The sequence below is a fragment of the Stigmatopora nigra genome, chromosome 8 (assembly GCF_051989575.1).
Source record: "Stigmatopora nigra isolate UIUO_SnigA chromosome 8, RoL_Snig_1.1, whole genome shotgun sequence".
In the NCBI taxonomy this organism is placed as follows: domain Eukaryota; kingdom Metazoa; phylum Chordata; class Actinopteri; order Syngnathiformes; family Syngnathidae; genus Stigmatopora; species Stigmatopora nigra.
The window spans coordinates 3,146,752-3,173,712 of NC_135515.1; the positions used below are offsets into that span (position 1 = coordinate 3,146,752).

At 39.2% G+C, this 26,961-nt stretch overlaps 3 protein-coding genes across 3 annotated transcripts; 1 reads left to right on the forward strand and 2 right to left on the reverse strand.

The window, feature by feature from the left end:
- Positions 1-23: 23 nt before the first annotated feature.
- On the reverse strand, positions 24-3,002 carry LOC144200194 (cytochrome P450 2C16-like). Its single transcript, XM_077722170.1, is given in 9 exon segments — positions 24-298; positions 409-550; positions 654-841; positions 1,218-1,359; positions 1,444-1,620; positions 1,689-1,938; positions 1,940-2,087; positions 2,185-2,347; positions 2,751-3,002. Coding segments are annotated over 9 exon segments (1,566 nt in total). The 5' UTR covers positions 2,922-3,002; the 3' UTR covers positions 24-113.
- Positions 3,003-3,566: 564 nt separating this feature from the next.
- On the reverse strand, positions 3,567-6,407 carry LOC144200621 (uncharacterized). Its single transcript, XM_077722867.1, has 4 exons — positions 6,237-6,407; positions 5,016-5,382; positions 4,214-4,403; positions 3,567-4,115 (listed from the first exon to the last, which is right to left on the reverse strand). Exons 2-4 carry the CDS (start codon positions 5,085-5,087, stop codon positions 3,769-3,771), a joined length of 609 nt encoding a protein of 202 aa, XP_077578993.1. The 5' UTR covers positions 5,088-5,382; positions 6,237-6,407; the 3' UTR covers positions 3,567-3,768.
- A 1,992-nt stretch (positions 6,408-8,399) lies between these two features.
- Positions 8,400-26,662, forward strand: axl (AXL receptor tyrosine kinase). The gene is made up of 19 exons (XM_077723034.1): positions 8,400-8,709; positions 11,148-11,361; positions 11,975-12,075; positions 12,137-12,319; positions 15,195-15,275; positions 15,374-15,489; positions 17,145-17,337; positions 21,467-21,606; positions 21,669-21,822; positions 22,047-22,176; positions 22,890-22,981; positions 23,722-23,817; positions 23,897-23,974; positions 24,068-24,160; positions 24,285-24,406; positions 24,477-24,586; positions 24,929-25,088; positions 25,174-25,310; positions 25,685-26,662. The coding sequence occupies exons 1-19, from the start codon at positions 8,550-8,552 to the stop codon at positions 26,154-26,156; spliced, it is 2,832 nt and encodes a 943-aa protein (XP_077579160.1). The 5' UTR covers positions 8,400-8,549; the 3' UTR covers positions 26,157-26,662.
- The last annotated feature ends 299 nt before the right edge of the window (positions 26,663-26,961 follow it).

Consider the following 26,961-nt stretch of genomic DNA (forward strand, 5'->3'; position numbering starts at 1 on the left):
CACTCTATTTTTCAGACTATAAGTCGCACCATCAATTCTTTTATTTCAACATTCAACCCCTTCTGACAAAGTTTGTCAACCCACTCATCAAATACTGGTCCTCAGTTTTGCGTTTATAGGCGTGGCGTGGAAACAAGCAGCTGTCTTCGCGGCATGTTGGCAAAACTGCTGTATTCTGGGGTAAGGTCCACGCTGTCCGGCCCACCCGGGCTTGAAAAGGTAAAATGTTGCAACAGCGATACCAAGAAGATGAATAATTCCATTCGGGCCAAAGACTCCCCGACGCAAGCCCGTTTTCCTTGGAAAACAGACACCCCAAATCTTATGGTCCAATGCTTGTAGAGGAAAGCAGCCCCAGAAAATAGCCCAGACACTATGTATATGTAATGTTTGGGATTTTGGCTTTACCTGCTGAAAATGGCACAAATGCAACATTCTTCTTAAAGTTCCCGTTGTGGTCCAAGAAATGCTGTGGATCGAAGGTTCCGGGATTTGCCCACTGTGTTTCGTCTTTTAGAACCGAGTGTAACAGGGGAATGATGATGGTGTCCTGTTGGGGACGCGATATAGACGGATTAAGTCTGGTCTAGAGCCAAAAATTGTAAAAAATCTCTTCCAGAGTGGTTGATACCACCAAATAGGATTGACCCTACCTTGGGAATGGCATAACCACGAAAAGTGATGTCACGCAGGGTGTAGCGCGGCAGGCTAAAAGGGACCAGGTCCAGGAATCGTTGCACTTCATGAATGACGGCGTCTGTGTAGGGCAAGGATTTCCTGTCCTCCATGTTGACGCAGCGCTCTCGTCCAATGACTGCGTCTATCTCTTGCTGCATTTTCTCTAAACAAAACAACCCAAAGATTATTCTTTACTGGTTGAAAAATGTTTTCGATCTAGATCAAGGGTGTCAGACTCTAGACTTTAGATTTTACAAAAGGGTTTTTGAACTAAAAACATAGAAAAAAAATTGATTAAAAAATTATAATTATTGATTTAAAAGATGGAAAATCAGTAAATTTAATATACATCTATACTCTTCATTTTAATTTGATCCTAAAACAGAAAGTCGGTACTTGTGATTTACTTATCCAGGCCACACAAAATGATGCGGTGGGCCAAATTTGGCCCTCGGGCCGCCACTTTGAGACAGGTGATCTAGATTCTCCATACATACTTCATATGTTGTCAAATGTTTTATGATTTCTTTGCTTCTTACCTTGTACTTCAGGATACTTGCTGAAGACACTGAGCGCGTATCGGATGGTGGAGCTACTGGTTTCCGTTCCCGCTATAAAGAGATTCATGACCGTGGCTTCCAAGTTCTCGTTGGAGAACTCTGTGGATTCCAGGTGCTCCTCCTAGAAACACAAATGCGGTCAAAACCAGTCCCACAACAAATAGGAACAATGACTGTCCAAGCCCCCTCAAAGGAAGTTAGTTACCTGTTGGATACGTTTGAGAAAGCAATCAATGTAGTCTCGGTGCACTTCTGGGTCAAACGAGTCCCTGTGCTGCTGGACCTTGTCCTTGATAAAAGCTCTAATCACCTCAATTTGGGCGAAAATCTTTTGGTGGCGGCCAGGAAGTCGCTCGGTCAGCCAAGGAAAAATATTGTACATCTGTAGAAGAATTAACTTGTTAAAGGATGTTAAAGATCTCCTTTTTGATAGGCTGGAACCCGACTCGCCTGCCCGAAAGGACTAGCCACAAACTGGATCATTTGGGAAATAATGGCCAGCAGTTCCAGGAAATCGGCATCCTCGTAGTCGTAACGTCGGCCGAAAACCAGGCAGCAGATTACGTTGGAAACGGAACAGCTCAACAGGAATGACGGATCACAGGGAGTTCCTGGAAGAATCAGAGGACTGAATCCACTTACACAAGACGTCCAGGTTGTAAATTTCTTAACTTGTTCACTCTCTTTTTAAAAGCACACCATTTTGTGAATGGAATCGTGCCAGTAAATGTTTGCTCTCCTCTTGGATCCAGGCTTCCATGCCTTTGCGACCCATCCCGAAATCTCGAAGCGTCGTCAGGGTGAAACGGCGGAGTTGGCGCCAGCGTTCGCCATTGCTGAGGCCAATGCCTGGGTAAGACAAACCGTAAAAACCAAAAGCTTTGTAAGGATAGGAGACCAAATTATGAAGTTTTTTTCAATTTTACAGTATTTTTGGTGGACTCACCATATCCTCGGGTGGCTCTGACAATGAAGGGCATCTGCATTCTACCGGTAAAATCATCACCTTGGTCCACCAAAGCTTCTTTAACCGTCTCGTAGCCAACTAAGACCACCGTACGTTGCCAGCCCAGATGCAATGTCATTACTGGGCCATACTTTTTACTCAGCTAAAATCAAACATACACAAATAAATAGCTGTTGACGTTGGAAGACTTCCAACCCCATCTTGAGTTGGCTAACATTAATTGTGTATGAATTTGGGTTAAATAAGATCAAGAATGAGTTTTCATTCTTGCAAAAATGTATTTATTTTTAATTTTTTTTCATAGCCAAAAATATTTTACAGGATATTTTTTTTGTATACTACGTTTTTTAATGATTTGTATTATTTTTTATGAATTATTTTTTTTTGCTGTCGATGGCAGCAATTTGGCCTATCTTTTAGCCTAATATATATCATTTAAAATTCTAAATGATCATGAAAAATGCCTTTTTTTTCTCCTCCAACTTTAAAGTATATAAAAATACACCGTAAACAATGACTTTAAAGTGTAAAACCATAACGCTGACCTGAAGCAGACTTTTAAAAGGAACATGTTTGTCCACTTGCGGCAGGTTTCCCAGGAGAGGAAATCCGAGTGGACCCGGGGGAAGACTGGCCCTCTTTTTGACGAAAAATGACCAGAGGAGAAGCAGCAGGAACCCCAGCAGCAAAGTGGACCCGCAAAGCTCCATGATCATCGATTTTTAACTCAAATTGTGGCGAGGAAATTGCAAGAAAGAGCCCCACAGGTTAGTCACGTGACCCGAGATTGCACCTTCACCCACCCGCCGTCGACCAAAAGCAAACAAAAGTTTGACCTCATTCTATCAAGTCACATAAGTTGTTGACGTTCTATGATTTTACTTTGTTGTTGTTTTTTAAATTCTTAACAAGCAGGATTAGGAGAAAATGTACTTGGTTATTTTTATAATTTTTTTAATGACTATATTAAGGAAAACACTCAACGAAACAAGACTTTTTTTTATTTCTGCTTTTTATCTGATAATTAGTTAATAAAAACAAGGCTTGAGCATTAGACAGTGTTTAATACATTTTTACAAGCAAAGATAAAGTGGACATTTTTTAGTGATAGTTATAGTGATTTATATGTTTTTTTTTCTTCTTAATACTGCATTTTTTTGTCTAGTGCGACTTATAGTCCAGAAAATACGGTACATTATAAATCCATTGATTCTTGACTGCTATTTGTGTTAAGGAAAACACTCAACGAAACAAGACTTTTTTTTAATCCTGCTTTTTATCTTATAATGAGTTAATAAAAACAAGGCTTGAGCATTGGACAGTGTTTAATACATTTTTACAAGCAAAGATAAAGTGGACATTTTATAGTGATAGTTATAGTGATTTATATGTTTTTTTTTCTTCTTAATACTGCATTTTTTTTGTCTGGTGCGACTTATAGTCCAGAAAATATGGTACATCATAAATCCATTGATTCTTGACTGCTATTTGTGTGTCCAGAACGACCAACGATGGACATTTTTTACAGTGGAGGAGGTCAGAAGACTGCAATTTCAAAAGCTTTCAAAAGGCAAATCCTCCGCAATCAAAGGCGTCAAAGTCGGGGTCGCCTTCAAAGTCGAAGCTGTTGAAATGCGGGTCAGAATCGCCGTCCTGAAACGACCCCCCGGCTGCCGTCTCCGAGAAGACCCCCGGGCTTCCGAGGACGCGACCTGTCTCGGCCGACCCGCCCGCCGACGGCGAGCAGGAGGCGATGTACCCCAGGGCCGAGGAGGCCGCCGCCCCACCCATCAGCAGACAGACGGCCCGCACTGCCCGGGCATCGCTGCTGTTGCCGTGGCGGAGACAATCGGACACCCGATGCGGGGGCGCCACCGACACACTACGCAGGGATCGACGGGGTCCCATCGCTAAAAGAGCCAGAAAGCAAGTTTTAAAAGATTATTCTTTACCTTCATTTAGAGGTATTTTGCTGAATTTAGACTGATTTTTTTATAAGATGGCTGACCTTGAGTCTGATTTCTTTCTCTTAGCGATCCACCCCTGGCCGCCAGGTGGCCCGATGGCGGCGGGGTGCCCTCGCCGATCGGGGGCGACCCGGGGTCATGCTCGCTGGAGTTGTCGGGAAGCGGCTCCCTGTCGCTAATACGACGGATGATGCTGCGCTGCCTCTGCAGGGTCGCGGGTGACATGACGCCCTGGAAAGGTCAGTCAAAAATCAAATTATAATAATATATCATCGTAAATAAGTGTATTAAACTGTTATCACTTGCTCCTTAAAGGGTAACAGAGTACTGTTTAGTTGTATTTAACTTGGATTTTTTTTTAAAATCGTATTTATATATAATATGATTTTTTTTGGTCCAAGTTAAATACAACTGAATGATTGACGTACTGTTCAGTTGTATTTAACTTGGACAAAAAAAATCACATTTATATATAATGTGATTTTCTCTTCAAGACAAATACAACTGAACAGTACTATATTAAAGTACAATTCAGTTGTATTTAACTTGGATTTAAAAAGAAATCACATTTTTATATCATGTAATTTTCTCTTCAAGGTAAATACAACTGAACAGTACTTTAATAAAGTACTGTTCAGTTGTATTTAACTTGAAGAGAAAACCACATTATATATAAATAGGATTTTTTTGTTGTTGTATTTAACTTGGATTAAAAAAAATCACATTTATACAATGTGATGTTCTCTTCAAGTTAAATACAACTGAACAGTACTCTATTAACCTTTAAGGGGCAAGTGACTATTATTGGAAATATAAATGCTAACAGGGAACATAGTGACTGACCTCTCTCACTTTCCTTATCAGTTTAAGCCACAGACTAAAAGGCAAAAAAAGACAAAAGTCATTGGAGAACATTTGGACAAAGACGCCGATGAGGACGACGACACCCACGTGCAGTCGTCTGGGTTGTCCGCCAGCATGAGGAGAAACTTGCTCTGCTGCAGGATGAGGGCAAAACAGCAGTCCCTGCGACCCCCCGCCGGCAGCCTGGGGAGGTCCAGGATCTCACGGCCCTCCACGATCATCTCACAGTGGCTCTGAAGCTCCACCACCTGGTCGGGCGGGGACTCGCCATCACGGCACACCAGTAGGCTGCCCTCCACGCTGAGGACCACGAACTTGTCCTTCCATTGCTTGAACATGAAGCCCCCTAAGGTAGGAATAGACCCTATAACCTTCATTTGGGATGTTTTACCATTGTTTTTGGAGCTTTTTAATAGCAAATATTCCCTTATGAGTTTTTCATTCGTACTTTTTTAGGTATAAAAAAAAGAAAAAAACGACAGGCTATCCTATTGGCCATTCACTAATAGCCACAATGACGAATATCTGCTCCACTTCTCCGCACGCCGGATTAAGCGTGGACGGGATTTGACCCAAAAAAAAAATAGGAAAAAAAACGCAGAGAGCGAAAAGAGAGCTTTGATTTAAAGTATTAGGACTCGCTTCCCGATTTTGGGCCGTTCTTTTTTTAACTGTGCTACATATACAAATAATATCCACCAACTAGGCCTGCTGCGACCAATCCACCAATCGACAATCAATTGTAATGAATTAACAGCTATTTTTTTTACAGTTGATTATTTATTCAGGGATATTATTAACCTCAAATTTGACTAAATCCTCTTTTTTTGAGACTCTTATCTCATTGGCTGTTATTGACTGTTTTGACAGTTTTTAATTGGAGTCCAAAAAGTATTAAAATTAACAAATGCTAATCCTTATACAACACAAAGACTACAAAAAATACTAATCTACAGTAGACAATTACAAAAAAAAAAAAATCCCAGCGCGCTTAACCTTGTGGGGGTGCTGGAGCAAATTTAGGGCAGTAAGTGGGGGACACCCTGAATGGGTCACCAGCCAATTGCAGGGTACAACCAGAAAAACAACCAATCACTTCAGCCTAGCGTGCATTTTTTCGGGATATGGGATGACAAGAAACCAGAGTACCCGCTGAAAACCCAAAGAAAAACCAGTATCAAAACGTGGTCTGTTTCTTACCGTATTTTCTGAGGTAGCCTCGGTGGACGCCGCCGACCGCGTTCATGGCTGCTCCAAAATCCGCAAATGAAGGCGGGTTTTCAAAAAAAAAATGGATACAAAAAAGAGAGAGAGAGGGCATAGTAATCCTCCGCGTTTTACCACAATCATCCTGCCGCTACCAGCAGATTAAAAGTGAGGGATTACGGTGAAGGCCGCATCTGGAGTTCTGCCCACCTCGTCGAAAATGGCGGACAAAATAAGGCACGAACGTCCTCGTGATTTACGTCATGATTTGGTGCGATCAAAAGTTTTTTTTTTTCACCAGATGTTGTTTTTTTCTTTTTTTTAAAGAATTGTGGAAGACAAATGAGAGGAGAGATATAGAGGATGCAGCTGGATGGGAAGAAAAAAAATGACAAACGTCCAATCTATTTGGAATGTGAGGCTGGCAGAAATGGACGGTATGTAAACAGAATGGTCGCCACTAGCCTGTCGTTTTCTCTCGTCTTGGCACGGCCGGTAAAGATCAAATTTGGGAATGATTTTTAGTTTTTATATGGAAATAATGAGAAGCAGAAGGGCTGTCTATGTTTTTTTATAAGTCGGTAGCCATTACTCATCGCCATGAACGCAACACGTTTAAAATAGTAAAAGTGAACATGAATTGGAAGCAATGAATATACTTAACACAGGCTTATCGTCCAAAAAAAAAATAGAATAAATACAAATATAAAGCAAAATTCCATTTATTATCATTGAAAAACACAAAAGATAATAATAAGATATTTTTTTTGCAGTGGACTTTTACTTTTTGTCATGAAAAAAACCACAAAAATATTAACAATTATTGTTATCGGCTTTTACTTTTTGTAATTGGAACCCCCGCAAAACATATATATATAGCTGTAAAACCAACGATTACCACAAGAGGGTGCAAAGGTTCCATCCACCATAAATTCTGATAACGTGAATATTTCTTAAACCTGCCTACTGGTGCTTGTAAAACTTTTAATCCATTTTAATTTTACCGCCAAATCCGAGTAAATCTTGCCACGAGGAATGCACATACACACCCAACAAAACCCCCCCTACCCTGGCCAAGACCCCCCACCACTCCCCCTGACTACTTTTCAATGAGAAAGCAGGCTTGCACACAATGAGGCTCTTTTAAAGGGTCCCACGGCCATTCTTAAAGGGCCCAACCTGTGGGCCCCCAGCGTGGGAAAGAAGGGGAGGGGCACCCACAACACACCAAAAGACAACGTCGGACTTATCGATGACCATGACGTGAACTGCGTATTGGCAAGTGTTACAAAAATGTAGTGCGGGTATTCCAGTAGTATAAATAGAATGGTAAGTGTAGTGTAAGTAATAGTTTAAAGTAGATTTTTGGAGTGGTAAAAATGGGACTTGAATATTATTGATATGTTTTTTAGTCTGTGTTTAAATTGTCATGAAATATTTTGGAAGAATATAAGAAATTAGAAGATTTTTATTAAAAATTACCAAAAACATCCTAATAATTATAAATGTTTTCATTTAAAAAATAGGAAAAACTTTCTATATTCTCTTTTAATGTATTTTTTTCAAGGTGAGTTTTAAAATTCTCACTCTATGACACAAATGCAACATATTAATAAACATAATAAACTCCTTGGATGATCTTCATAAAAAACATTTAAGTAAATGACTATATACAAAAAATATTCTAAGTATATTTCCAAATTCCTGTATGACATTAAATGCAACATATTTAAAAAACATAACAAACTACTTGGATGATTTTATCCTTATAGAAGCAAAACAATTCAATGAATAACCACATTAAAAAAAATCTCAAAGTACTCCAAATTCCCGCATGACATTAAACACAACATACAAAAATACACAATCTTCCAAAAGTGGTTAAATTATTTTAGAAAATATTTAAATACTTAAACAAATTCTACCTACATTGATTAAAAATCCCTACATAACAATAAAAACACTTTATTATGTATTTTTAACACTCTATTTTCCATTTGTTGATTTTAGGTTGCATCCAAAGTGACCCACTCGGCTCGCTTCACTTCAAGCACGAAGCAATTAAAAAACCTGATTTGTACACACGGACAAGGGGCCCGATTCGGAGGAGGAGGAGGAGTGGTAGGAGGAGGAGAAAGAGAAGCAGGAGGAGGGGAAAAAAGGAGGGTGCAAAGAAGCTGACTTGTGGAATTTGAGTCCTGCTTGGAGGAGAAGGAAAGCAAAGTGGCGGAATCTTCTTGCAGTGGCTCCAAAAAGTTTAACTCGGACTTTATCGCGCTTGTTAGGTCAAAAGATGACGAGGAGGTGATGGCGCCACCACGCGCGATGAGAAAGGAGTCCAATTTCCGAGGAGAAGCGCCACAGAAGCCGTCGCCGGTGGTCCCAACGCCGCCACCGCCGTCGTTGCGCCTGTTTTTGCTGCTGCTTTTGGTCGTCTGCGTCCCAAATAACGTCTTCTCCTTGCGAGGTAAGTCAACAGACTCTTTTTCTTAAGGTTTAATGTTGATTTAAAGAAGATTTGATTCTGTGATTTGATTGGCTGACCACTGAGGTAAGGTGTCCTCTGTGTTGCTGCACATACTTGGCTGGGATAGGCTCCAGCACCCTTGGTGAACAGATTATGAAAGTTTTTTTTCTTTTTTTTTCCTGGGTTATGATTTCATTTGTTGTTGTAGTTGATCTCATTTGGGAGCTATGTTAATTATTCATAGGAAAGGCTTTGATATTAAATCATTAAATCATAGGAAGTGTCATGCAATTGGAAACATTGTTTAATAGGGATTTTTTGGTATTTTTGGTCAAACTAGGCATCCATAATCATTTATTCTAATTTTTTTTTAGTATTCAAAACTGCATTTTACTTTATTGCCCTGTTTTAGATGAGGTTTTATGTTAATTATGTCTTAAAGATGGATGGATTTCTGGTTACGGCCTCCAATAACACCAACTTTATATGGTAGAAAAGTTTGAGTTAGCTTAACATATTTTTTGTCATGCTAGGTCATTGTGTACAAACAAAAAGGGTAGTTTGATAATAATAACACATATGTACAGAAATAGATGTCCAATCCTTTCAATTGGGAATTGAAAGAAAATTTGTCATTTACATTATTTATATCAAAATATGCGTAAAAAAACCCAAAAGTAGTGTCTTTTAATGCAAATAATTCAATAATTTAAGCAACTTAGAAACATATTAGCAAAGCATCCCCCCCACACTCTCCTGTTTGGAAATCATGTGACCTTCAGGTGACTTTTTTAAGCGCTCGTAAATCAATAACTGTTTACATTTTTGCCCGAGAGCTCCAAATGAGGAGGGTCTGTTCTTGCTAGTGAGTCACAACCTCATTTCTGTGACTCAAGCTTGTGTCTTGACTCATGCCCAAATTGGAGGATGTATGGAGGCCCGGCATAGGGGGAAAAAAGCGGGTGAGATGGAACAAGAGGATGAGGACGATGGCATGTATGCCACTCGGCCGAGAAAGACCCCCGGGGTTAAAAAGCCTTTTGAGTGTATTACTTTCATTTCAATAGATTTATACAACAACTGAGGTCACTTTAACTCTTTTTATGCCTTGTTTACAAAATAGCATGTGGCTTTATAATGTAGTGGCGAGGTCATTTTTTTTTTAGGGTTTTTGGGTGACATCTTTGTTTTTTCCACTGTTGAATTGTGGGTATTCCCGCTTGTTGACAGGAAAGTAAGCCATTTCATCATCATGGGAAAATCAAAGGATTTTTTTTGTTATTTATGTTTCATATTCATAATAACAATAGGGATATTTTTAATATTTTCTTTTAATAAAATAGTTACATAATCAAATTATATATATTTTTTTCTTTTGTTGTTGTTTTTTTCTCAATAAAAAAGTATGCAATGTGATTGGCTGGCCACCAATTGAGGATGTCCCTTGCCCAAAGTTGTCTGGGATAGGCTCCAGCACCCCTGCAGCCCTTTGTGAGGATGAAGTAGACATTTTCCAGACCTTTATTTTATTTTTTTAGAAATATTTGATGTATTTATTTAATGTGAGGATGAAGAAAATGTCAAAGTTAACATTTTACAGACCTTCACTTTATTTTTTTGTAAATTTTTGATGTATTTATTTAAATCCAAGAAGAACTACATCTTTTTTCTATTTTTATTTTATTTTTAGGTTAACATGAGCCCTAAATGTACTTTTCCATGACATGTTTATAACCCACAATTGAATTATGGGTATTCACAATCCAATTCCCATTTAAACTGGGACCATTGGCAGCCAATACATTATGTTAAACTTTTTTTCTTTCAAGTAAATCACACAAAACCATGTTTGTCATTTTGACATGACAGCTATTAAACATTCATAAGATATGTTGCTGCAAAGTCTCTCGCCCAGGGTCAAAGTTCAAAGGTTGGCGATAAAACAGACCGAGTTACGTCTTGAGAAAGTCTACATGCACGTCACTTGTAGGATTTATCATGTCTATGGGTGATGACCTCTTGTTTTTGGGGGTCCGAAACCACACTTTGTTTGCAACCAATACGTCGTTAGAGCGCCATAAATAAGCCGTAAATGAATTTGGTGGCTTTTAACACTGACGTTAAAGATGTAAATCTACAATGGCAATAAAAAAAACTAATTCCTTGGTAAACAGGTGAAAAAAAACAGGGAAATTTGGTGTTCACAAGCGCCCTTTTGTTCTATTTCCAAGGTTAGCTTTTGTTTTATCAGTGTCTGCGAATTGCTTGTTTTGGCGGAAGGCTGATAAACGTTCACCTTGATGTATACTTTTGTATGCTGAGAAAAGTCAACTTTGTTGCTTTATTTTTGCCAAATCTGGAGCTATTTTGACTGCCATTTTTTTGTGTTTTTGACATGGTTTTTCTGTTAATGTTAATCCCATTTTGATTTCTTTTAGATGTGGAGTTTGAGAAGGAATTAGCCAGCGTAATCTCATCGACGGGAAAAGCCGTGAGGTTGGAATGCGCCTTGTTAGCTACGTTAGAAGACCATGAAATCCCCCCCAATGTGTACTGGGTGAAAGATGGCGTTCCATTGGCCACGGCGGAATATGACGACTACCAAATGCCGGTGTTGGGAACGGATCGTTGGATCGTACATAGCACCCTCAGGTTAGATGCTGTTTCATCCATCTAATACTGAATAGTATAGTAAAAGTTTTGTGAGTAATAAAGTCACTCTAAAGTCTTGTATTTTCTCCAGAATAGGCAGGGTGCCTTATAATCCAGTGAGCCTTATATAAGGAAAAAAAATAATGTCATTCATTGAGGGTGCGCCTTATAGTCGTGAAAATACGGTACCTTAACCTAGTCATGCACAAATAAGTTTTTTTATTGTAATGTTTTTTATTAGACATTTCTATTTGACATTGGTCTTAAACCTGCGGCCCTCAGGCCAGTTGTGGTTCACAGGACAATATCTTGCGGTCCCAGTTTGACATCCATTTTTCTTAAATAATAATGCAATAAATTAATAATCATGACAAGGTTAACCTCGGTTTTGCATGCAGAATTCCCCAAAAGTTTTTCCTTCTCTTACAATAGGTTTTTCCTAAAAATATCCAATATAATTAATGAATTAAATTTCAGTTTTTAACTATACAAAAAAATAACGAAACAATGTTTGTAAATGTAGTAACTACATAGAAAAATGAGTACACTAACATTTAATGGTGCAATTTTAGAAATAAGTGTTTAAAAATAACTCTCAAATGCTTCCTTGCAGGATTAAAAGCGTCCAGCTTTCCGACATGGGCACCTATCAGTGCGCGGCCGATGTAGGAAGCCGTCAGATTTTGTCGACGGAAGGAAGCATCCTGCTGGAAGGTGAGCCTCGCCGAAAGAGCAGTGGAGGGAGCCCGTTCCGATCCGACGTTCCCTCTGCCAGGTCTCCCTCACTTCTCCGAAGAGCCACAGCACACGACGGTGGTGGCCAACCGGAGTTTCGCCCTGCGCTGCGTGGCCCACGGGCCGCCGGAACCGGTCCGGGTCATCTGGTTGAGAGACGGCGCTCCTCTCAATGGCGTCGACGACCCCGTGGCGCTGTCGCCCTCCACGCTCAACATCACAGGTGAAGCTCCTCCCCATTGCAATCCATAAATAAGCAAAAATAGTAGGAGAAAAATAAAAAATAAAAAATGGCGACCCTGGTGGATAGACAGTAGTGTTTTGCCTAATGGAAATATTTTTATTTAAGTAAAGTTCCCACATTGTCAATATAACATCTTTAAAAACAATCCTACTAAACTCCTTAGGTTTAAATAGGTAATACTTTTTAAAAATAAGCTTTTAAAATATAAAATACATTCAAACTCTTCACTAGTTAAGTTTAAAAGTTCCCACAAGAGAATACAAAAAAAATATTCACTATACTTTAATTAAAAAAAAAAGTTTTTTGATGAAAAAATGAGTTTTTTTTATTAAAACATTTGTTTTAGAACCAAGCTTTTAAAATATAAAATTCACTGTGATTGGCTGGTAACCAATTTAGGGTGTAACCCCGCCTACTGCCTGTTGTTAGCTGGATAGGCTCCAGCACCCCCGCGACCTTTAGTCAGCTCAGCTAATGAATGAAAATACAAATACTTTCCAAATGCTCACATGACAATAAATACTGGAACTAAGCGAGTTGTTTCTAAAATTCCAACCTAGTTTAATCGGCTTAAATGCCTTCAAGTGCACTTCATTGTAACATTGCGCAGCCAAGCCCCGCCCCCTCCGCTCTACATTGATAACGTCGTGCAGCCAAACCCCGCCTCCTTTCCCTCTCGGCCCAAACACAACGAGTAGACGAGCCCGAGGCTAACGGGCCGAGCGCCAACGGAGGGCCTCTTCGAGCTCGTCGACCAGAAAAAGGGGGCCGCTTAGAGTTTGAGGGGCGCCTTCAGGGGGGGGGGACGTCCAGATTCCGACTGGCAGAGCGACTTTGAGTCACGCAGGAGGGGATTCATGTTAATCTTTGCTTTGACTCATCGGAATTGGGAAGCAACACTCACCTCTGTGGAATGGACAGCTGCTCCAAAAAGCCATAAAGTGTCAAATACGAAAACAACAAGACAATGAATAGTCACAACTTAACTCGTACTTATGAAATTGATGTTTCTGAGCCATTGACGTCTATATACAGTAATCCCTCGATTATCGCGGATAATGTAGACCAGACATGGCCGCGATTAATGAAAAAACGCAAAGTAGAGTAACCCCTATTTAAATAGATAAATTATATATGTTTTTTTTACTTCAATGCTAGTCCTAGTAACTTATGGATTTCAGGGTGGATTTTCACATTTTTATCAACTTTAAAAACATATATATTTATTTGTTTTTGTTTTTTACTTCAATGCTGAGTTCTAGTAGCAAGTGGAGGACAGGGAAGTGGCTTCCACTTGCAACTATTAGCGTGAATTTTCACATTTTTATGAACTTTAAAAATATATATATTTTTTTATTTATTTTTTACTTCAGTGCTAAGTTCTAGTAGCAAGTGGAGGACATGGAAGTGGCTTCTGCTCTTGAATTTTAGCATGAATTTTCACATTTTTATGAACTTTTTATGAACAAAAAGAAAAATGTAATTAACCCCAAAAAACGCAATGTAGTAAAGCCGTGATATTTGAGGGATTACTGTAGTTCTATTCAATTTGAAGCCATTGAACGATAGTTTGGACATCTTTATGTCAGCCAATAGGTTGACCCTTTCATGCAAGAATTATGTTTTTTTCCCCCAGAAATGTTTGTGTTCCGCATTTAGGACGAGTGTCTCAAATTCCTTTCTTGACCTCTATAACCTTTAAAGTGCCCCTATCACCTGGGGGCTACTTTACTCAATTGGATTGATAGGATTTTGCTGAGCCATTGTCAGGGGAAAAAATGCTTTGGCATAAAGTTAAAACCTAAAAAAATGGTAATCATTTGGAAACTAAATCAACGTGCCTGCCGCCATGTGTTTTTGTGCCAGCGGATTTGAGAGAAAGTGGCGAAAACAATCTCTAGATGAGAAAGACTTTACGAGTCAGCCGTCTTTTTCCGCCCGCTTCACAATGGAGGCTTTGGTGTGCGCGAGGGTGCCACACTGGAGGCACTGTTTCTCCGTCGGGAACACTGCGAGGTCTTGATGTGATTGGTTGTTGTGGAATGTCTCCGCCGTATGAGTAAGCCCGTGTCAGGATGGGGTCTTTGATGAATCCCGTGTTTGTTTCTTCCTTAGTACCTTGCATCGAGTCCAGGGGTGGGCAAAGTTTTGGACCACAGGGGTCACATTGACTTTAAAAATGTGACAGATGGGCGGGGTCAGCCACAAGATGCGATATATATAAAAAAGTGCATCCGTTAACAGTACATATGAAAAATAAACAGAAAATAAGGACTAAAGTATTAACATACTTATGACTCATCATTAAAGTAAAAGGTATAAAGTACAAAGTAAAAAGGAATGTGTTAAGAAATATTAAAAAGTACTTTAAAAAAAGATATATGGGCTGTAAAACACGAAAAACAAATAAGAGTGGACAGAGCTACTGCCACTAGCTTCTGCGTGACGGCGCCATTTTGGGGTAAAAAATAAAATAAAATGAAAAAAAAAATAATTTGTACAATGTTGGTGGGCCGGATTAAAAAGCCTAGCGGGCCTGTATGTGGCCCACGGGCCGTAGTTTGCCCATGGCTGCTCTACTCAATAGCAAACTATACCTTCACATTTCGGTTTATTTTCCATTTGACCACTCCCATGATCCCATCCCAATGAGAAAAAAAACCCTGCAGAAAACCAACAGACGGAAAAACAAACTTTGCCGACCGACTAGCCTCGCACACTCATTGGCTGACTCACATCACCAAAGAAACTGACGCCCGCCACCTTCCATTTCGCCTCGCATCGGCTCAAAATGTGTCATGCTCATCTATTCGTTTATTTTTTTTTGCTGACTTTGGTTTATCCTCCTGCTCAGGTTTGAACCGGACCAGCAGTTTTTCCTGCGAGGCCCAAAACCGCAAGGGCGTGGCCGCATCCGGATCTGGAACTGTCACTGGTGAGTGAACCCAAGTCACATGACACAACTTAACAGATTTGTACATCCATTACCATCAATATCAGCCAATAACCAATCACCATTCATTTTTTTCACAGTCCTACCAGCCGCCCCAAACCGCCTCCGAGCCGCCAACATCACCCCCACTGGTCTCCTCCTAACCTGGCAACCCGGCTTCGGTGGTGTCTACCCAATTGTCCACTGCACCCTCCAGGTAAGAACAAAGCCCCGCCCCCAATCCCCGCCCCTATTTCGCAAACCCTCCCTTAAACCGACACTTCGAAGCCACTACCCCGCGACTTTGCTCACCACCCCGAAATGTCTGCTTCTAATAAAACTCCTCCACCAAAACCCCCCCACAAAATTCTCCCTAGCTGGAACGGCGTCATCATTTAAGAGGCCAAAAACGGGGTGATTTTTTTTTTAACGCTTAGGCAGTAAAAACGGCTGAGCAAAGAACGTCCCAATGACAAGTCGAAGCCTTAAAAACCCCACTATAACTTTTTTTGTTTTAAAGGGGCGGTCACAGTACAGAAATCCTCTTGCGGCTATATTTTATATTGTTTTTTTGGTCAGGGAGAAGTGATTTATGCTCTAAATACAAATGGGGGGGATTCCTACCATTTTTATTATCCATCAACTTTCATTATTTAATACACAGAATAGAAAATAAACTATTATAGTGGTAAACTAATGGGATGTTATGAGCCTAATACTCGAAACATGCGTTCAATCTATAAATGGCAAAGCCAGCGAGAACATTTTTAACTTGATCATCATTTTCGATCCCCACGTGAGTCAGACGGAAAGTGAAAAATAAACCTTAAAAACAGGAAGTAACGACGTGTGACTCGCACCGACTTAACAAGATTAAACGCTTGTTTGCCGGGCTGGACATGACTCATGGGGTCAGGAATGATACACATGTGGGGGGGATTGACGGATTGAGGGAGGGTGGGAAACGCCTCCTAACTCAAACTTCTTCAAAACTCTAAAGCTTCAGAATAGAAGGTCATTTTGTATAATGAGCTACTTCTTTGTATATAATAGCTCATAAACTATCAAAAACATGATTACATCATCTTACAGACCATTGGGGACCCTTTAAATACAAATATTCCAATATCGTATAATTGGCAATTGGCATTTAGTTAGCTGGTATTGCTATTAATTATCTCTAGATACAAGAAAAAAGTCTTTTTTTTGCCTCATCTCATTTGTGTATAACAGATATCTACGAGCACTGGGCAGAGCGTTGCATTTTTTTCAGTATTTTTTTTCAAGACTACTTCTCGTTGGCGAGTGTTCGTGCGTTATTCACCTGTCAGGACATTAGTGTGCATCATTTTCAGAATATTTTGAAGGAAATGTAATAGCAAACAACCCCTCGGTTGCATATGAAAGTCAGGTCTTAGTGTAAAGTTAGATTAAACTTATTTTTGAGTGTTAGTCTGCATCACAATCCAAATTCATTTAAATTTGTTTGTTATATTACGAGTCTCCCTCACTTAAAAACTAAGGTAACCCCTTACTTACCCCATCTATACAGTTAGCTTTTAAAACATCCTCCAATTCCTGGACATAAACCGTAAAAAAACCCATAATGCTGACTTTGAATGCTAACTTTTAGCGCTCCAAAGCCACAGTGGGAAGTCACGTCTGGTTGGAGAACTCCAAAACGGACCACAGCCGGGACAAATAGCACCACAAAAATTGTGCGTACACAGCAATCCGGATGTTTTCTTCCATCCACATGCTCAAATTTAACTCTTTCCACCTCTTAGATGACGATAAACCCTTCCGATCCCTGCCAACCCTCCCAGTTCAAACAGATCGGACATATAAATAAACCCTTGTGCCTCTTTCCAGGTGAAAATTCTGGACGAAACTTTTGAGGATCCAGATGAGTTAATCCTCAACCAGAATGTGAACGTCCCTCCATCCGAGTACCAATTGGACGGCTTGGAACCGCACAGCCACTACGCCGCCAGAGTGGCCTGCTACAGCAGCCAGGGACCGTCAACATGGACGCCGTGGATGGAAACGCGAACGGCGGAAGGCGGTGAGTGGACCGACAAACAAAGGCATGATGAGAAAAAGAGAAGCGTTAAGTGTTGGGGTATTTTGCGCTCTAAAAAAAACCCGTCGAGTTTCACTTCTTTAGGTTTTTCTGGCTTTTCCTTCCTTTTCACAGGAAAATACCCAAATGGCGTTTTTTGCTCTATTTCTCAAGGAAAGGTTAAAAGAAGTCAAAAGGTTAATTTGTTACGAGATAAATCTGGATAAAAATACCAGGATGTGTTTAAAGTAAATACTAACATATGGACAAAAAGCACCAGGACACTTAAAGGCTAAAATTGCAGAATGTAGACATGAATCTAAATATGGATTTAAGTTCTGGGATTTGTTTGAAGCTTAAATCCAGCCTAGTAAACAGTGAGTGTGTTTACATGAATGCCTCAATCTGGATTCAAAACTTGATTGGAAAAAAATAAAATACTTTATGTACATGCCCCATTTTAAACCAAAATTTTAACTGTTCCAAAATTTTATTCAATATGGCCCGCACAAGAAGCTTAAATACAGCCTAGTAAACAGTGAGTGCGTTTACATGAAAGCTTCAATCTGGATTAAAAACTTGATTGGAAAAAAATAAAATACTTTATGTACACGCCCCATTTTAAACCAAAATTTTAACTGTTCCATAATTTAATTCAATATGGCCCGCACAAGAAGTTTAAATCCAGCCTACATTTCATTACACTTTTCATCTATAACACTAGATGGAGCTAGTCCCTCGATACTGTTTTGAATTTCACTTTTTAATTGTGTATCAACACTATTACATTTAAAATATAAACCAGTATGATAAATGGATGCATATTTATTCCTATTATAGGAAGTAACAAAGATTGATAGTGCATGTTTCCACAAAAATAACAGGAAGTGAAACATTTTAGAATAAAGTTATGATTTCTGTTAAATCATAGGAATGGATAAAAATGCATAAAGACGAAAGTAATGAGAGATATGTGAGCGGGGAAGTGGTAAATAAATACGGAAATGGGAAGTATAGAACAAAGTAAAAGAATACATGGGCTGGTAAATATAAAAGTAGCATCTGGTGCATTGGCAACAAAAATATAGGAAATATGAAAAATGGCAATTGGGCACACATCCTCAAAAATTTTTGGATGATTAAAAATGTCATGGGAAAATGACAGGAAGAGAAGAATATTAGAAAACGTCGTCATGGGAGGCATTCCAATAACTACAGGAAATGATAAATATAGAGAAATTGTGGAATGTAGAGAACGCAGGGAAAGGACATGTATGGACAAAAACAAGACGCATTTTTTAGTACAAAAACTGGCAATTTAATGGCAACATCCAAATTGTTCTGTTATTTTTTTGTCATTCCTGGCCTATTTTTTTTTATTGAATTAAAGATGATCATCTTTAACATAAATTAGCTTTGGAATTTGATATTGTTACAATTGCTATGCTTCAATTTAAAAAAAATAATAGGTTAAGAGTGACAAAAAATAACAAACATTTGGATGTTGCTATTAAATTACCAGTTTTTGTACTAAAAAAAATGTCTTGTTTTTGTCCATACAACAACTTACTTTTTAAATAGATTTTTTTTTCATATCGGCATGTGAAATAAAAAAAAAAAAACAATTATATGAATAGACGTCAGCCCTATCAATCGATATTTTAAAATTCCGCAAAAAAATGGATATAAATGGTCCCCCTCATTGGGTAAAAAAACGTGTCCTCCACTAGTAAACGTTTTTCCTTCTGCTCTCCGAGATTTATGTTTTCACCACTTGTTGAATCGACGCGAGCAGTGAGGAATTCCACAAATACAATCCAGCTTGCTTTCCTTTTTTTGTTTTTTATTGCATTTGTGTTTAATTTCTCTCGTTTTTTGGCTTTGACCTTACATGAGCTCACATGTAGCTGTGGGAAAACAACCAAAAGTGGGGGAAAAAAGGGAGAAAAAAAAAGCTTGTTGGTGGGAGTAGTAGGGAGGCAAGTAGGGGAAAGGGGAAGGGAGTTCTCTAAAGAATCATCCAACCCAAGGGAATGTGCCTGAATGCTTGTTTTTTTGATGGAAATAGGCGTCCAGTATAGTTCGTTTGGAGAGAAATGATTGGACGTCTATCTCTGTTAGTGTTTATGTGTAGAAAAACATGTAGTTTGTGGTCTATTGAGTATTGTAAAGCATGATTGCTAAAAGGATTAATGAGAGGTTGGTTGATATTGCTTGAAAAATTAAAAACTTTAAAGGATAGGTGTTAAAGTGAAGGCCCGGGGGCTTAATTTAGCCCGACGTATCGTTTTGTGGGGTCCGGGAAAGTTAATCATGAGTGCTGATTTTGTGTTTTAGGATTAAATTATAATGAAGAGTATAGATGTATGTTATATTTCCTGAGTTTACTCGTTTTAAATCAATAATTGTCATTTTTAATCATTTTTTTCTGTTTTTAGTTCAAAAATAATTTTGTAAAATCGAAAAAATATATTAAAAAAAGGTAGAATAAACATTGTTTTAGATCTATGAAAAAATGAATATTCAGGGCTTTTAATCCAGTTCTTTTAATCCATTTTTTAAAATAAATATCTAAATATTATATCAAAACGGCCCACGTGAAATCAAGTCCAAGCCACTTTGTTGAGATTGAATATTTGATGACGTCGCTCCTCTTGTTACATGCTCGTACGTGCGAGTTTGAATACCAAACAAAGCCCAAATGTTGTTGACATTTTTGGGTTTGGCCTTCTTGTTGCCACGGTTACGCCTCCAGGCCCCAAATCTAAACGATCCCATGTTAAGTCTTCCTTAAAGTTGGGACCGGGACGTAAACGTCATGGGAGCGCTTGGTTTATTTTCAGAGTCTCTAGCGTTTCTGGCCTCGCCGTGACCTTTTTTCCGAGACGAGAAAAACAGACGCGGCAACAACGGCGCCTCCTCCGGCGTAAGCGGCCTACGGTAGTCACACCCGTTTACGTCGTCTTGGACGTAACTGACCGCATCTGTGCTGGAAGTGATTCCGTGAGGTCTGACGGGAAACACGACACACTCTTTTTGGGGGGGTGCCGTCGCCTTTCTCTCTGTCTTTATGAACTTGTTTTTGCTACAATGAACATCTTTGTTCGCTTGAATGTCCCTGGCATAAAAGAAAAGAGGTGGGGCCATGGCAGAGAGCGAAAGGCGAGAAGAAAAGTTCGGAACGGGGGGAGGCGGCGTAGGTAAGGAGGGAGGGCGGGTAGGAGGGCTTGAGGGAGGGGTAGCTCCACATGTTTTTGCTTCTGCACAAGGGGCCAGCGCATGTGGAAACAATCAAGCGCCAAACGCTTCCTGATTAGCATCGCATTGGCCCGGCCTGAGTTTCCCAGACTGCCTCGTTCACACCAGCGTGCATGGCATTGTGTACTATAAATATATATGTGTGTGTAGTATAGGTACATATATGTGTGTGTGTGTGGTATATGTATATATGTGTGTAGTATATGTATATATATATATATATATATATATATATATATATATATATATATATATATATATATATATATATATATATATATATATATATATATATATATATATATATATATATATATATATATATATATATATATATATATATATATATATATATATATATATATATATATATATATATATATATATATATATATATATATATATATATATATATATATGTGTGTGTGTGTGTGTGTGTGTGTGTAGTAAATGTATATGTATGTTTGTGTAGTATATGTATATATGTGTGTGTAGTATATGTATATATATGTGTGTGTGTGTAGTATATGTATATATGTGTGTAGTACGTATATATATGTGTGTGTATATATATATATATATATATATGTAGTATATATGTGTGTAGTACGTATATATATGTGTGTGTATATATATATATATATGTAGTATATATGTGTGTGTATATATGTGTGTGTATATATGTATATATATTAGTATATATATGTATATGTGTATGTGTGTATTTTTGCTGATATGATTTGTTTTTTTTCGTAAGTGGATGTGTACTTTATATGTAAATTTTCTCATTCCTTCTACGGTCTAAACCCTTTAAAATTTTGCATGGAACTTGTGAGGAAACTGACAAAAATTGAACTTTTTGTGTGTATTTCAGTTCCCGACAACCCGCCCGCCAACGTGACGGCGGTGGCCAACGACACCGGCGTGCTCTTCTTCTGGGAAAAACCACCAGGGAAGCTCAACGGGGACCTCGTAGGCTACTTGGTGGAGTTCAGCACGCCGTCCACAAAGCAGGTGCTCGCCAACACCCGCTTAAACTCAAAAATTCTGCCTCTGACCTGTTTTTTCATGGACAGTTCATAGCCGATGCCGGATTGGACACGGAGCTGTCAATCAACGTGACCCTCCCGCTGACTAACGTGACCTTTAGGGTGTGTGCCTACACGGGGGCGGGGCTTGGGCCCTGGAGCCCCATGCAGACTCTGATGCTCGTTTCTCCAGAATTTCGTGGTGAGTAAATGGAGGAGAAAAGAAGCAACCAAGACAACATTCCATAAATATTTAGTTTGGAAGCAGACAGACAACACAAAATGCCGGATAGGTTCTTCACAGACCAAAAATATTTACTTTAGCTTTTCGCTAATTCCCCAAATATGAAGAAGCTGACGTTTAAGTATAAAAATAACATTTGCAGAGAGTTTAACGGAAGGGTAACGTGTCTTCTCTCCATGCAGGTCTGTCGGCTCCGCCCAATTTTTCCTGGCATTGGTGGTACGTGGTGATGGCCTTGACGGGCGCAGTGGCCCTTGGGGCGCTCATGACGGTCTATGTGGCTAAACTAAGGCGCAAGGAGACCCGGTTTGGGTGCGTAGTTCCTAATACATTGTTTCTAAACCATTCATTTTTGTGGCTAAACCATTTTGTGACACTTTAAAATGTATTTTGCTATACCTGGAAAACAAAAACCCGGAATTTTAATTTTCTTGAACTTATCTATTGTATTTTAATCATATTTGTCACTCAAAAAATGTTGACCAAATCCAGGGTAAGGCTTATATGCGCATAAATTAGACTTTTAAAGCACAAAACTGCCAAATAACACAAGACAATACAGCCGATATGATCATTTATTTCAAAATAGAGAAAAGATAAACAGATAAAGCAATAAAAAACATTTATTTTGACATGTATAAATTAAATTCAAGAAGAAAAAATGTATCTTGCATAAAAACGTTAAAAAAACACACTTTTTGAATGTGTGAGGATTTTTATTAAGATTTTCCCTTCAAAGTAATACATTTGTACTATTAAAACCATGAATATGGAGGCGAATATTGGGTATTAGGCGGCTTATACGAGGGAAATTGTAAAATTCAACGATTTTAAGGGCATTTTAAGGGTGCGACTAATATGCGAGAAAATACAGTAAATAATAGTACAAAGAGGTTTTTGAAAACATATACATAAACCATAAACCAGATATTACTGTATTCATTTATTTAAATCTATCTGCTATCATTTTGTTGTGTTTATTAAGCTGTTGGATTCCATCCTTAACTTTTTAATTCTATTTCCAGTGACGCGTTCGAGCCCATGATGCAAAGCGGGGAGCTGGTGGTCCGCTACCGAGCACGCCGATCCTACAGCCGCCGTAGTACCGAGGCCACGCGTGAGTTTTCATAGCATGCAGTCACATGTACACAATCGGCGGCGGCCATCTAAGTATACGCCATAACAACTCTTGTGAAGTTCCAGACGCAAAACACATTGATGGAGTTGCTTTACAAGTCCTGACTTGCCCTAAAATCAGGGATGGGGGTGAATGTGCTAGAGGAATGTTTTTAGGAGATTTTGGATTAACACTCAGACCTTTTAAAAATTCAAAAAGATACTTATATCAGTCATGATTATTGGAAAATTGATCGATAGTCAAATGATTATTGATTGGAGATATTTTAGAGGTAAAAATTGTCCAAATCCTCCCAAAAAAAATACACTTTTTGTTTGAAATGTACAATATTTCATTCATTCGTCGTCCTTTGTTTTGAATTTCAATCACCTCAATTTATTTAGATAAAAACATTAAATAAAGCAAAAAAATCTATTGTTTTTAACTCTAAAAAGAAAGAAAAGTAATATATCTCTCATCTTATTCATCTCCCATCCTCACAAGTGTTAGGGGTGGGGGTGCCGGAGCCTACTAATGGCTAATGGTGTAGACCCTGATTCATTTAATTTCTGTTTTTAGTGTTTTTTATCATGTTTATTGTTTTTTTGTCAATATTTATGACCTATTTTAGCACTAGAAAGCTAATTAATGCTGATCATGACATCACATTGTGGCATCACAACCAGAATAATGATTACATAACTTTAAAGCGCCATCTTTGACATTCTACTTATTAACAGTGAACAGTCTGGGCATCAGTGACGAGTTAAGGCAGAAACTACAAGACGTCATGGTGGACCGACATAAACTCACTCTGGGAAAGACGCTTGGCGAAGGTAATGAGTCGACTATTCCGTCCAATCAATGGCGGACAATGCTGCTTCACTCATGACCTGTTTTTCCTTCCGTCTTCAGGAGAATTTGGATCCGTAATGGAAGGCCAACTCATGCAAGAGGACTCAGTTCTCCGCGTGGCCGTCAAAACCATGAAAAGTAAGTGCTCTCGCGGCGCCAATCCGCATTAATTGGAAGTTCATTCTGATTGGATGCCTCAAAATTTAAATTTCAATCATTTTTTCCAACTAGTCGCCATTTGCACACGCTCCGAAATGGAAGACTTTTTGCGTGAAGCAACCTGCATGAAAGAGTTCGACCATAGTAACGTCATGAGACTTCTGGGTAAGACTCTGCCATTTTTAAACTTCTCCATGCCTCCATTGACATTGACCAAATATACATCAAAATATGACCATTTTTTAATTACTTTTCTAAACATATTTTCTATAAAATGGTCTCCACGCAGGCGTGTGTCTACAAACAGTTGAAAGCGAAGGCTACCCATCGCCCGTGGTCATTCTCCCCTACATGAAACATGGAGACCTCCATACATATCTGCTTTATTCGCGGCTTGGAGATTGTCCAGTAGTAAGTGGAGGAATATTTTGATCTTTTTGAACACTGTTTTTGACCTTTTGGTTGCTTGTGTGTGGCGTAGTATTTGCCCTCGCAGATGTTGGTACGCTTCATGACCGACATCGCCCGAGGGATGGAGTACCTCAGCGAGAAGAACTTCATCCACAGAGACCTGGCTGCACGTAACTGCATGTAGGCAAAGTCCACTTTTTCACGTTTTGCCCTATTTTTCACATTTTGCATTTGTATATAGATGAAACCAAAAAAAAATCTTACTATACTCTGAAACAAGCCTTACTATACTATGTAGTTTTTAAAGAAAAAAGCTTTATTATACTACTATCTTGTTTTTTTAAGAGAAAAAAGCCTTACTATACTATGTCATTTTTTAAAGAAAAAATATTTTTCTTACATTAAAACCTTTCCATCTATATTAGGAGATCCGCCATGTTTGATTTGCTACTTTTCTAATGGCGCAATATCTGGTTGAAAATGAGATTAAAACAGGGTTCTTAATTGGAAATGTTCCAACAGGTTGAACGAGAACATGAACGTGTGCGTGGCCGACTTCGGGCTGTCCAAGAAGATCTACAATGGCGACTACTACCGACAAGGGCGCATCTCCAAGATGCCGGTCAAGTGGATCGCCATCGAGAGCTTAGCCGACAGAGTCTACACCACCAAGAGCGATGTGGTGGGTTCCCTAGGCCGCCGTTTGACAATATATCGTCTCTCTTGGTTTCAAACTTTTAACGGTGGTCTTCTCGTTTGGCGGTCAGTGGTCATTTGGAGTCACCATGTGGGAGATCGCCACCAGGGGCCAGACGCCATACCCCGGCGTGGAGAATAGCGAGATCTACGATTATCTGAGGCAGGGAAATCGGCTCAAGCAGCCGCCGGACTGCCTGGATAACATGTGAGTGTCACTTAAAAGTCAAGGTGCAAAAATGTAGGTTTCTTGATCAAAAATGCATTTTTTTTGTAACAAAATGCAGTTTTTTTCATCAAAAATGCAGTTTTTGAATCAAAAATGCAGTTTTTGAATCAAAAATGCAGTTTTTGAATCAAAAATACAGTTTTTGGATCAAAAATGCAGGTTTTTTTTTATCAAAAATGCAGTTTTTCATAGGAATTAAAATTGCACATTCATTCCTTCATCTTCTTCATCCCTTACCTTCACTCAGGGGTGCTGGAGCCACTCCCATCTTACACTCTGAACTCTGAGCCCGCCAATCCCCCCCAAAAAAGTCTATAGAATCAGTTAAAAAATGTCCATTTTTTTATCCTCAGCTACGCTCTGATGTTCTCCTGCTGGCTCCTGAGCCCCAAAGACCGTCCATCCTTCGAATGTCTCCGCCACGAGCTGGAAAAATCCCTGGACGAGCTTCCGGACCCCCAAGACCCGGACGAGATCCTCTACGTCAACATGGACGAGTCTTCCTCGGAAGGCGGCGCCGTGGGCGGCCTGGATCCCATGGGGAGCTCCTCCCCTTTGGGCCTCAAACGTCTGGAATTGACGGCGGCCGAGGTGCACCGCCCCAACCGCTACGTCTTGTGCCCGCAACACGAAAACGGACGGGCAACGGCGGCCGACTCCCTGGAGAGTCTGGACGCCTCGGCGGCCGACACGCTACCGCTGCGACGCCACGGCGAGCGGGCGGCCGACACTTTGCCGCTGAGATGCCACGGCGAACCAACGGGCAACCCCGACGCGGATCTTCCGGATGAACGCGAAGTGGGCCGAAAGGTACCGTGGCAGTGAGGGAGGGAATTGAACCTTTTTGCACACTTTCCAGGCCTTCAAAAATTCAAACATTTACAGACGCGTCTTGATGCCCTACGAGGAAAAAAAAAAAAAAAAATCCCAACACTCACGTTAGGAAAAAATGACCTAAAAAATGGTTTGCCAGTATTTGTTTTTGACATTTTTTTTTACGCATTCAACTTGTTAAAATTAAGGCATTTTATTATGGGTCAAAAAGTTTAAATTCATTTGATGTCTGTCAAAAGTAATGATTTTTTTAAATTACAATATGCCTAAAAAAGGGTTTTTTGCATACTCAAACAAAAACATACATTTTTTTGTTGAAAGAAGTCGAGAGAAAATGACCTAAAAAACGGTTTGCCAGTATTTGTCTTTGACATTTTTCTTTTGGATGCTTTCAACTTATTGTTAAAATTAAGGCATTTTATTATGGGTCAAAAAGTTTAAATTCATTTAATGTCTTTCAATAGCATTTTTTTATTATTCCAATATGCCTAAAAAAGGGCTTTGCATACACACAAATGAAAATATACATTTTTGCTGTTATTTTTGTGTTGAAATGTTAAAAGGTCAAAAATGGTGGACGAACGAAGCAAGTCACTTGCTCCATTTTTTTAATTTTTAATTTTATTTTTGGGGGAATTGCCGTCCTGGAAAAGTCCTTCCGGCAAGGAAACGGAGAGTATTTTACAAAAAAAAATGGCAAAGGAACACAAAGCATCCAATTCTTCTGAGACGGACTTCTTCATCAAAAAACAAAAAGCACATTGACTTTCTTTTGTACTCTATTTTTTTTATTTCT